The 12826-nt window shown below is 41.5% G+C and overlaps 1 protein-coding gene across 3 annotated transcripts in view; it reads left to right on the plus strand.

The window, feature by feature from the left end:
- Positions 1-10474, plus strand: part of YTHDC2 (YTH N6-methyladenosine RNA binding protein C2) — a 29944-nt gene extending 19470 nt beyond the window's left edge. For 2 of the 3 annotated variants that reach the window (XM_051642604.1, XM_051642606.1), the window contains 7 exons: positions 710-819; positions 2003-2292; positions 3140-3317; positions 4332-4535; positions 7810-7992; positions 9169-9268; positions 9415-10474. In XM_051642604.1, the coding sequence (XP_051498564.1) occupies positions 710-819; positions 2003-2292; positions 3140-3317; positions 4332-4535; positions 7810-7992; positions 9169-9258 (1055 nt within the window). In that variant the 3' untranslated portion in view covers positions 9259-9268; positions 9415-10474. The remainder of the gene's footprint in view (positions 1-709; positions 820-2002; positions 2293-3139; positions 3318-4331; positions 4536-7809; positions 7993-9168; positions 9269-9414) is intronic. The other variant, XM_051642605.1, reaches the window with a different exon arrangement.
- Positions 10475-12826: the final 2352 nt, after the last annotated feature.

Raw genomic sequence — 12826 nt, forward strand, 5'->3', positions numbered from 1 at the left:
CTCAGTTTTGTGAATCCTCATAGGTTTGTATCCATAAATGGCACTTGCATTGTTCTGAAGTCTCAGAAATTACAGTGTAGTTTTTTGTGAAACAAAAAATTCAAAGAAAATGCCTAATAAGAATACTAATGCTAAAAGGTGTAATGTGTGTGTTTTTTCTACAGACTAGTTTGATAATTTGAGCCAGGTTATTCAAACTGATGAATAGTTTAGAAGCTGTCAATACTGCAGATCCTCATGTTGCTTCCAGCTGAAAAATACTTAAAATTTTTTTTCTACTGATAACTTCTAATGGCAATTAGCTATATTATATACTAAAAGTAATAAAGGATATGTAGGAGATACTATAATGATAGGAAATAATGCACAGAGCTACGTGGGGTTTTTCAGAAAGCTCCAGGTTGAGGTTTGGTCATGGCTTTTTGGTATTGATGAAGGTATGTGAGTGAGTCAGATGACATGAATTCAGGTGCTTGCCTAGCAGGGCCCTCAGCAAGTCTGGATACTTGAGTTCTGCTACCTGAAGCAAAGACTTTTTATGGAGATGTGTTTGTAGAGAATAAAAAGGAGTTTTACAAATGTTTACATTTCAAACTAAAATTTAGGGGGAAAATGCGTTTGTTGCTGGTAGAACAGTAGTGTTCAAATGTTGTTGTTTGTAATTGGAAAGAATGTAAAAATGCGAATACACCTTTTATATTTAATTCAGGGTATGGGTTATCTAATGATAACAGTGATAGTGAGATGGAGGACACCACGGCTGCTAACTTGGCCCTACTGAAGTTGGATGAGTGGCTCCATCTCAAACTGGACCCTGAAGTAAGTAATGTATCACTTCAAAGATGTTTTCTTGCAGAAGAATATTTGTGTCATATTTTCCTAAAAATATTTCTGAATCATTTGGGTAACCAAGCATATTCTGTAAGAATGGCTGTCACTGTCCTTTTGGGTCTCTGAAGTTTACAGGACAACATACTGTGATTTAACCTTTATTTCAGGAGCTCATTAAGAAATAAAGAAACAGCGGCGCAATCGCCTTTTGACCAGGCGAGTCTGTATCCCAAATTCACTTTTTCACCATTCAGTTCATAACATTTCATAACTTATAACCCAAAGCTCTGGATTTGTGCATCTGTGAGCAAAAAGAAAGAACTACTTAGTTACCTAGCTCACAGTGAGAGTTCTTATCCTTCATTCTGTGTCATGGTGTGTGTCCTCCGTATCACACCAGGAAGCAGGAAGGCTTCAGCAGTGTAGCTGCTGTTCAATATGCTTCAGAAGTTTTTTGGGTAAGCTGATATTTTACAAGCTCCAGATTGGAGGTTTGGTACATTTTCGTTAAGCTAGCAGATGCTGATGAAACTGCCAGACTGTAGACAAGGACTGCAGGAGACAGCAAGCTGCAGGTGATAGTGGCTGCATAATGGCCCTTCAGCACTTTCTGGCCACCTGTCTTGCCTACGTGGTGCTCTCCGACCTAATGACACTGCTCCTAGGATCCATCAGGTTTTATCGTGAGCTGATTTAGCCAAAATCTGAGCAGGAGTTGAGTGAACAATCACAATGGAATACTGTATATTTCCTTCTCTCAGAGGATCACTGAAACTGGATCAAAATGCAGCACCTGGAGTTGCTGTCAGATTTTAGAAAAAGGAAAAAAAACAAGCAACTGCCTTTTGAAGATGGAAGTCTTCAGGTCAGTTGAGAAGTTCTAGCTGTGGTAGGAGGTAGAGTAGTTTGAGTTACGAAGCACTTGAATTAATCAGATTTGGTAATACTGTCTTCTAGAGATTTTTGAAAGTGTGGGCTTTTTTGTTTGTTTTGTTTTGTTGTTGTTGTTTTCTTCATCTCCCCAACACTTCACTCTTGCTTTTCAGTTTGGACCCTGTTTGTTTTAGAATGCCAGATGATGCTTGATGGAAGAAACTTAGTTTACCCATCTTACCATTACCTGTTTGATCTAATTTTTGTTAGTCTTTAACAGAACTGAAATTCCTTACAGGCTGCTGGTTTGCTGTTGCAACTCAGGCAGAAGTGGCACAGCTTATTTCTGCGTCGTATGCGAGCTCCTTCTAAACCATGGTCTCAAGTTGATGAAACAACTGTAAGAGCAATTGTAGCTGTTTTAAGTGCTGAAGAGCAGTCTGCAGGTTTGCAGCAGCCTTCAGGAATTGGTCAGAGACCAAGACCTATGGCTTCTGAAGAACTTCCTTCAGTATCTACGTGGAGGTCAACCAACAGTAGGAAAAGCACAGCAGAAACAGACTTCTCTGACTCCTCTAATGTTGAAAAGTAAGGTTTTGAGATCTTGAGAATTGTTGCTAATTTAGCTATAAAAGCATCACTTGTATTTCTGCTAATAATAACATGGAAGAAACAATAGAAATACAGTTTAGAGCATTGATTCTGTCCTGTGCTGTGTTGCAGTTGTGATTTCATTGAGAAGCATTTACAATCCTGGAATGGTTTATGCTGGAAGGGACCTCAAAAGTCATCTAGATCCAACCCACTTGCCATGGGCAGGGACATCTCCAGGTTGCTCCAAGTGCCGTCCGGCCTGACCTTGGAGCACTTGGAGGCAGAAGGCATCCCCAGCTTCTGTGGGCAACCTATTCCTCACCACCCTCACACCAAAGAATTTATTTCTAATGTCTAATCTGAATCTCCCCTCTTCATGTTTAAGGCCATCTTTTCCTTTTGCTCACATGCCCTTGTAAAAAGTGCCTCCCCATCTTTCCTGTAGCCCCTTCAGGTGCTGGAAGGCCACTCTCCCTGGAGCCTTCTCTTCTGTGGGCTGAGCATCCCCAACTCTCTGACTATCTTCTTAGCAGAGGTGCTCCAGTCCTCTGAAAGTCTTATGTCACTGTCCTCTGGACTAATTCATACGTGGTGCCTGCTGTTTGAGAGAGAAGTCAGGACTATTGTCTCTGAATTCTGATCTCTGGGAAGAAGTACCAGAACAGGTTTAACCCAAGCATTCAAAACAAATGCATGTTCAGTATTTTGTTGAGTTAGTCTTGAATGTGTTTTGGAATTACTGTAATACATAGTCATGGAACGGGCAGATATGCAGATATAAATTGCTCTGTGATAGCTTAGAAAACTCCTGGTATGTTCTGTATCTACCTTTACTTTTTAGAGTTTTAATGAAATCTACACCTCCTGCACTTCATCAGCCAAAGACGTACAAGGATAAAAACACTTCACACTCCAAACGAACTTCAGATGACAAATCAGATCAATCATCAGTGAAGTCTACAGACAGCAGTAGTTATCCTAGCCCCTGTGCCAGTCCATCTTCTCCAATATCTGGAAAGGTAGAGTTCTTGTAAACAAATCACCACACTCCTCAAAACGAATAGAGTTTTAGAAATGAATTTTCTGATATCTTTCAGCAGCTATCAGGTACTATATTGAAAAATTAAGAACCTAACTTGGGTTTTAATTTTTAACTGCTGTGTATGGTTTTTTTTGTTTCTGGAACTTAAAATCTCAACTAAGTATCCTCATTGCACTAGTTTAATACAGTAAAAATACTGCTCTTTGCAGACTGCTGAGGTAAAACTATCTAAAGCAGGAACCAGAGGATTTTTTAAGCTTCATATAATAACCAGTGGAAATATGTAGTGTTTTATTTTTTTTTTCCCTAAATTAGTATACAGTACATACACTTCTGAATTCTTTGGGTTCTGCCTTCCTCTGTTTCTGTGAGAGCATATATTGACGCTGATTCTGTAAATGTTTTTCCTGTACTACGACTGCCTGCTTTTAAAATGATTGCTATTTTAACAGCGCAAACATTTGAAATTGGGTTATTGGCATAATTCTTCCTATCTACCTGAACAGTAAATTGTGGTAATAAACAGAAAAACCCATTGTTCCTCTAGGCACACACTCGTTGGAGAATTGAATAATTCTTCTCGAGCCTTTCACTTGAAAATCCAGCCAGTGTAAAAGGGAGGAAGGTTGTGTTTCCTGGAGGTGAAAATAAGTATTATGCTTCTCGCTGCAGTGTAGAATGATAAATTTTTGTGTCATCTGAAGGTGTGTGAGATTTCAAAGAGTTGTAGTTAATCATTAGACCTGTTGTGTTGTTCTTGTTTGCTGCCCCTGATGAGCGAATTCCTTTTTTGGCAAGTGCTAAGTAGACGTGCAATACATTTTAAAACCAGTTCAGGTACTAGGTGACAGTTCCTGTGTTTCTTGTAGAATCTGGTGAGGGAGGAGAGGAGAAGCATAGTCAAGGGCTTTCTATCTTCATCTGTGTGAAGCCCTTTAGAAAAGAAGTCAGGTTTATTTTGTTGTAGCTTAATTTAATATATTTTTTCCAGGGTTCTAAATCTCCTTCACCAAGACCAAATGTGCCAGTTCGGTACTTCATCATGAAAAGTTGCAACTTGCAAAACATTGATATATCTCAGCAGAAGGGGATATGGTCTACTACGCCAAGTAATGAACGAAAACTCAATAGAGCCTTTTGGGAGAGCAACATGGTTTACTTAATATTTTCTGTTCAAGGATCTGGACACTTTCAGGTGAGTCTGTAATTAATGCTAAATATTGTAATTGGTGGATGGTTTAGGAGAGCACAGAGTAGCGAGCAAATCACAGAATTACCTTGATTGGAAAAAACCTTCAAGAGTCCAGCCATTAACCTAATACTGACAAGTCCTTAACTAAACCACATCCCTAAGTACTATGTCTATACGACTCTTTAAATACTTCCAGGGGTGTCGACTCCACCACTGCCCTGAGCAGCCTGTTCCAATGCTTGATAACCCTTTCAGTGAAGAAACTCTTCTTGACATCCAGTCTAAACCTCCCTTGGTGCAACTTGAGGCCCTTCCCTCTTGGTGTTTCACTTGTCAGTGTATTGAACAGACCAATCCCCACCTCTTTGGTCACTTGCAGTGGCAAACGGCTCCAGTGCCGGCATGTCTGCGTCAGGGTAGAATATTGGCAAAAAGGGGGACTTTGAGCTTTCTGGAGCTGGGAACAAGCCTGGACAGCACTGGGGAAAGGACAGCTTGTCAGAGGGCTGCGAGGGAGGTGTGGGCAGATCTCACCATCCCCTCCCACAAAGGCAGCCCTGGGGGGCACCAGGGACCAGGACGGTGGAGAACAGAGTGGGCAGACAGGGCATAGCACGTAGGAAGGGGCGTGGGCAGCAGTTTGCGTGGCAGTTGGTGCAGGCCAGGCGAGCAAGGAGGGCCCTGGGCCTGAAGAGGAATGCCAGGCCAGGAGGAGAATACCTGAAATAAAGGATAATGGAATCCCAGGTAGTGAGGCAGCTGCAGTGGGGGCCCAACTTAAATTACTCAGTGCAAATACACGCAGCATGGCGAAGTAAGCAGAAGGAGCTGCAAATATGTGCGAGTCTGCAGGGCTGTAATGTTATTGTGCTCGAGCACCTCTGCTCTGAAGATAGGCTGAGGGAGTTGGGGTTGTTCATCCTAGGGAGGAGAAGGCTCTGGGGAGACTTCAGTACTTGAAGGGAAAGCTGCAGAGGAAGTTTTTACCAGAGTGTGTATTGATAGGACAAGTAGTGATGGCTTTAAGCTTGAAGAGGGTAGATTTTCGTTATGTATTAGGAAGAAATTCTCTAGTGTAAGCGTGGTGAGATGCTGGAACAGGTTTCCCACAGAGGTTGTGGCTGCCTCGTCCCTGGAAGTGTCCAAGGTCAAGTTGGGCTGGGCTTTGTGCAACCTAATGGAGTGGGAAGTGTCCCTGCCCAAGCAGGGGGGTTGGAACTTAGATGGTCTCTACAGTTCCCTCCAACCCAAACCATTCTATGATTCTTTGTTTCTTTAAACATCCTTTCTGGTAATTGTAGGGAGCACTAAGATGTCCCCTCAGCCTCCTTTTCTCCAGGCTAAACAACCCCATCTCCCTCAGCTGCTCCTTGTAAGGCATATGCTCCAAACCGTTCATCAGCTTTGTTTCTCTTCTCTGTACATGCTCTAGGAGCTCTGTGTCCTTTCTGTAGTGAAGGGCTTAGACCTGCACACAGTACTTGAGGTGTGTCCTCACCAAGGCTGACTGTAGGGGTACGATCTCCTCCCTGGTCCTGATGGTCACCCTGCTCCTGATGCGGGCTAGGATGGTGTTGGCCTTCTTGGCCACCTGGGCACACTGCTGGCTCAAGTTCAGCTGTCTGTCAGTCAGCACCCCCAGATTCCTGCTGGGCAGCTGTCCAGCCACTCCTCCCCAAGCCTGTAGCGCTGCCAGGGTTTGCTGTGGCCAAAGTGCAGGACCCAGCATTTGGCCTTATTGAACCTCCTGCAGTTGGCCTTGGCCCATCAATCAAGCCTGTCCAGGTCCCTCTGCAGAGACTCCTTGCCATCAAGGAGACCTTGTCACACAGGATATGGACCTGGGTTGGGGCAATTCTAAGCACAGATACAGGCTGGTTGGAGAATGGGTTGAAAGCAGCCTTGAGGAGAAGGCCTGGGGGTGTTGGCCAGTGAAAAACTCAACATGAGCTGTCAATGTGCAGTTGCAACCCAGAAAGCCAGCTGTGTTTTAGGCTGCATCAAAAGAAGCATGGCCAGTGGGTGTGGGGAGGTGGTTCTGTCCTGCTAGTCTGCAGAGAGGGCTAAACTCAGTTGTTCCAGGTAGAGAAAGTTCAACTTACCTCTTAATATATAAAGTACTTGTAAAAAGTCACCCAAATTTATAATCTAATGAATTAGCCCAAATATAGTTGTCTTTGTATTACCACTGAAGGATTATGGTGAGATATACATACGATGATTTGGCAAATGCAGGTTTAACATGGGAAAGTAGTTTCCAGCATGCCAGTTGGTAACTGAAAATGTGCTGTTGTGCCCATTTGTTGGTGCTCTTAGATAGGGAAGCTGAGACATAGTCAAGTCAGGAGTGTAGGTGGTTGATGTTGCCTTGCCCTTCCAATTGTGACAATGCCCTGGACATTCATGGGAATGTGAGATTAACATTCCTATTAGTAATCTCTTGTACCAAGTGTCTCTTTGTTTTCCACCTTTCTTTTTCCTGTGTTCCTTTTGTTAATTTCCCATTAAGTCTGGCTTTTGAGCTATCTAGGACTGAATGTCTTACCACAGTCCTGTGTGCTGGTAATACAGGTAGTGCACTGCATCACTTGAGCTCCTTTGTCATAACTGGCATAAATTTGCCTGAACAGTTGATAAGTTGGGTGTGTGGGGTGTTGCTGTATTGGTTATTTTTTTTTCTTTCTTTGGTGTGTGGGCAAGTAGGGGTGTCCTTAAGTAAGAATTAATCTTGCATTTGGGGTTTCTTTAATTTTCTCTCTGAATACTTGCTGGAATTTCTTCCTGCTTAGTTGAAGAAGGAAATAAAAGCAACTTTGACTTCCTTATTTGAAGAATAGCTACAATCTCTTAATTCTATGTGGAAGTTGTTAACATACAGGGAACATGGGAAAGAAGGCATGGAATTCTGAAAAAAAAAAAAAAAAATCTACAACTTAACAAGGAGTAGCTATTGGACTGTTATGTAGCAGAACATTCATCTTGATTCTTTATGCTTCAGATGTTTTTACAACACCTTCTCAACCTCTGTTACAAAGCTTAAAAAACCCTTATTGGTAATTGAGAGATTGAGAGCAATTCTCTGTGGTCAAACTGTAGGCATATTTGAAGTGAGAGAACAGATTATACTTCTTTTAACTTTATAGATGTAAACTTTTTTGAAGATCTAAATTAATGAGGGAGGCTGTGTGAGTGGCGTTGAAACTAATTTGAACGTTTTCTGTGAAGTCCAGTCATGTGTGGTCCAATTATGTCTTTCATATTTTGATTTTTGTTCCAGGGTTTTGCTAGAATGGCTTCAGAGATAGGGTGTGAGAAAAGTCAAGACTGGGGATCTGCTGGTTTCGGAGGTGTGTTTAAGGTGGAGTGGATTCAAAAAGAAAGCATTCCTTTTCAGTTTGCACACAATTTGCTGAACCCTTGGAATGACAATAAGAAAGTACAGATAAGCAGAGATGGCCAGGTAATGCTGCTCACTTGTAAAGTGGTCTTTACTTGGTGGAACAGTGTGTTCTTTATTAGCTTGTGTAGCATTGATATTTCTCTGCAGTGTTGTAATAGATTTGTTCATCTGAATCACAGTTCATTGATGTACATGGTAGGTTCTGCTGATGCATTAGTGTTAGAGCAATGCAGGCTTTTTGATAAAATCAAAAAGCAGTTTCTCAATTAAGGTGTTTTAAAACACAAGATTAATAGGTGGATGCTTAAAAAGATAAATGTTTTTTGAAATTCTTCGTTTTGATCCTGGAGATTTTTTTCCCTGTTTGGTTCAGATTTGTTCCCTGAGATGGCCTGTCCCACCCAAATAACTGTTCATAATTATGGCTTTGATGTCCCTGTAAAGACTGGAGAGAATCTTGAAATTTGAGGTAGAATAAAGCTTAGGACTGTTCCCTGATTTGTTAAAATTAAATGCAGCTACAAAAAGCTGGAAGAGAACTGGTACAGGAGTTCTGTGTGGCAGTTTCTATGTTCTTTCTAGTCTCCTCCCAAAATATCTCCATGATAGGATATTTGAGAAGTAAACTTTTTGTGTCATCTTTTGTGTCATTTCCCCAAAACCTCTCCAGTTTTCCTCTCTCTAGTTGAGACGCAGAGAGTCTTAATGGTCTTAAACAAAACCCCAACCACCAACAAATCTGCTTCATACTAATTTCTACAATTCCACCAAGAGCCACTGTATTACTCAGGACCTGCTTTTCCACATTCTTCATCACACCTGAAGGAATTAAAAGGTGTGGAGAGTAATCTTTAGTTCTTAAGGAAGTGACCTCTGGAAGGTACAAAGTATATGATGAATATGTTCTTGTATGTGGTGGTGGTGTGTTCACTCAGAATTGTTAAGAATTATCATCTCTCTGTGAATGACAAAAAAATGCCAAACAACAAGTAGGCCAGAGTTGCTTATGAAAGATCTTTTTAAATCTGTCTCCTCTTGAGCCCTAGTAAAAAAAAAAAAAAAAAAAAGAATCCTGGTGTGGGGAGTTCTAATGTATGTCTCAATAGCAAAGAAGTGAGCTCTTCCAGAAAGGCTGAAAGCAATCACCGGTAACTTCACCTAATAATTCTGGTATAGTTTCTGCATATTCAGTAGTAGCAACACGAATAATTTCTCTGATTTCCTACTAATTTTTAGGAGCTGGAACCACAAGTTGGAGAGCAGTTGTTGCAGCTTTGGGACCGTATTTCTTTGGCAGGAAAGACCTCACCTGAACAAGTCAAGTAATGTAATAGAGGTAGTTATTTCATGTGTTACTTGCCGTTTTTATGATGGAGGAAAAGCAGTCTGAGTACAACGTATCGTTACAGTGCTGTCTTTCCTTTGTAGCTTGTGGAAAAACAGGTGTAGTTAGTACTAAATCTTCTCTCCCTTTTTTTTTAGCTGTGGCTGTTGAAATGTCAGCTATAACCACTAGAAACCAGCAGTGTGCCTACAATACAAAGATGAGAAAGAAGATGATGCAATAAGCTCCTGGAGTTGTAGTCCTGCTGTGCAGCTGGCAAGGGAAAAATAAGAGGGGATTATGTTGATTTCAGTATTTCCTTGTCTTAACAAACGTCACAGCGTTGCTCACCAGCCGGTTTCTGGCTGAATTATTTTTCTACAGTGGTGTGCAGCTGATATTTTAAAACATGGTTAAGTTGAAAAATAAGTTTGAAAATGGACCACATGTAAGTTGTTTGTGGGTTTAAAATAGCAGAATAGACAGTTAAAATACTCATTTTACCTTTAAAGCTTTCACATGTTAGTTGTTTGTGCGTTTAAAACAGCAAACTAGACAGTTAAAACATTCATTTTACGTTTAAAACTTTCTCAACGCAGTAAAATGTCTGGGAGAGACCAGTGTGATACTAATTAATCAATTTTGCAGTTTGCATAAAATAAATTGGGAATAGGTGTCTCCAAACCTACTGGAAGATTTTGTAAGCATTTTTCGAGTTTTTATGCGTGTGGTGTGAGAGAGCAGGATGTATGCATACAAACAACTGGGCAGCTGGACAATGTAAAATTTTAATTGAAATATGTAAGTCAAAGGAGCATGACTTTTGAGAGTGGGTTGGTTCAGTAGTGTTTCCAGTTTCAGTTATTTTTCACCTGTAAAAGGTCCTCACACGTTGGCGAGCTGAAGCAGTCTTTCAGGAGCCTGCTGCCAAGAGGTGTTCTGACTTGGGCATTATTGGAAGATTTTTAATTATTTAAGAAAAAGAAAAAATTTTAAAAATTGCCAGTACAACGTTTTTTGTCTTTCAATGTAGTCTTCACACTCTCATTCTGTACCTCTTCTTTCAGTTTCTTTGTTCTTCTTTACTATTGTTCTGTTTTACTGTGCTTCTCCTTAGCCGTTAATGTACTGTATAATAAGTCTGGTATAAATTCCATCTTCTCTCAGCACTGTTTGTGATCATTCTTAGATTAAAACAATAAATTTTTTCCTTCTGGGTGTGTATGTTTTTCATGTCTGCTAAGAACGTTTGCACAACTCAGTGTGCCCTGTGTATTGACTCTTGCATTCTGTACAAGAGTATATAAGCAGATGGTTTTGCCTTTTCAAGACCAACTGGATCCTTGTAAGGCTGATGTTGCCTAACACAGTATTTCTGGAGGGAGCTGTGAGGCTCGTAATGCCTTACAAAATACTTCAAGGCCCTTGCCCACAAAGGAATGTGGGGTGGTATTGCCTTGTGCAGGACCCTTGGGCCCCATACACACCAAGGGCAGAGCTGGAAAAGAGGTGGGGTGTGATGTTTGGTTAACAAGCCCAAATAGTGTTTCTGTGACTTGATGATAAAAAGGACAGTCAAGCCAAGGACTTTGCATGTCCCAATGTCGTTGGCTGGTCCAGGACACTTTTGTGTGGAGACGAGGTTGTGCCTTGCTGCCTTAGTGATAGTCATGGTTGTGCAAGTCTTTCCATGCCCAAATGTTAGTTTTAGCCCAGTCTTGCAAAATCACTTGTTGTTACAACCCAGATGATTGGACCATCTATCTGTATTTTTTTCTATACTGTTACTTAGAGGTAAACTGTTTATCCATGAAGCTGTTGGTCTGGTGTCTGTTACAGTGCCCTGAACCTGTAACTTGGCAAGGCTGCCTTACGCCCAGGCATTCTGGTATCAAAAGTGGATGGATATACTGTCCATGGCATCATGACAAGGCCTGATCTTGTGGTGGGTGCCTGAATTGAGTATTTTCAGACCTTGCCCTGCCCACTGACATGAAATTCAGCATTGATTAGAGAAAGTCAGAAAGGCAGAAACATGAAGGAAAGGCTGCCCTACTTGGGTCTCTTAGCCCATTGCCTTTGAGATACTGAGCAGCATTTGAAAGCAGCCTAGGCCATTGAAATGACCTAGGAAAAGAACTGTCCCACAGCCAGCCAGCCAGACACTGGGGCTAGAATAGAGGAGAAAAGTCTAGCCTCTGCCTGTGTCAGGCAGGTGTCAGGCTAATATGGAGAAAGTAGAGCAACACATGGTCCCACACAGAGCAGTATCTGACTGGGAAAAAACAACCCTTGTCTGGAAGCTGTGGAAAACAGAATTCTTTGTATATAGAGAGCCAGAAGACAGGTATGATAGTTGATCAGACCCAGATTCAGACAATGCTGTGTCAGATTCCTCTCTTTCTGTAGATCTAGTAATCTGAGCAGTTGCTGGAAAAAGAATATGATGCTACTGGAGTTATGACAGGCTTCCCTGTCTGGATTTTTATCAGCACAGACCTAGATGACAGAAGAAGGAATGGAAGATGTGGCTGCCCTGTCCCTGGAAGTTTTCAAGGCCAGGTTGGATCAGGCCCTGAGCCACCTGATATAGTGGAAGATGTTCCTGCCCATGCAGGGGGCTTGGAACTAGATGATCTTTAAGGTCCTTTCCAACTCAAGATGTTCTATGATTCTATGATACGTGGTGTAGATTTCATGTGTGAATTTCTCTGGGTCTTCAGACGCACTGTGCAAATATGTTACAAAGGATGGTGGCTCAGCTTGGACATCAGAGGATTACAGTAGTCTGATGTTGAGGTATATATTTAACTATTGCCTTGTGCTTTCATTGCTTTTTATAATACTGAATCTGAATGAGGTCAGAAAGTAAATAAACCTGTGCCATGGTGCGTTTAGCCAAGGGATGTACACAGAATCTGCTATTTTTTCTTCCTAGTACTCAAGTTCCAAAAGTGCAGCAATTGTGCTTTTGTCAGATCTTAGACTTAGTAGCAATGTACAAGTTTTTGTTTAAGAGTCAGGACAATTTTGATTGAAGTTAGAGATCACAGGCACGCTGTTTTAGTGCTAGGAAAGGAATGACTGCTGAAGTGGGACCAAGGGAGCCTTTAACTTACCAGACACCAAATCGCTGAGTGATAGAGCTCGTATGTACTGAGGTTTGCTTCAGTCGATGGTGCTCCACTCAGTAATGAATCAAAACCAACAACAGAGGCTTTGGTAAATGTGGACACAAGAGTTATGGGAAGTATTTGTGGGCTGAAAGGTCACACCACTCCATGTAAGGTAGAAGAATAGAAGGGTAAATGAAGCAGGTGTCTTACACTCCTATACCAATACTACGTTTTACTTAGGGAAGAGATTTCTTGAACTCTGAACATGTCAAAGCTGTTGAGTGGTTTGTAGTGTCAGTGGTGAGACACCAAATGAGCAGGGGGTATACTGGAAGAAGCATTCACCTGGAAGGAATATAACACTGCTGAAATAAAAAATAGGACTCTGAATATACTTCCAAATGAAGCTAGGTGGTGCAGTTGGCTAGCATATGAGCTGTCAGCTGGGGACCAT

Source organism: Apus apus, chromosome Z, assembly GCF_020740795.1.
Source record: "Apus apus isolate bApuApu2 chromosome Z, bApuApu2.pri.cur, whole genome shotgun sequence".
In the NCBI taxonomy this organism is placed as follows: Eukaryota; Metazoa; Chordata; class Aves; order Apodiformes; family Apodidae; genus Apus; species Apus apus.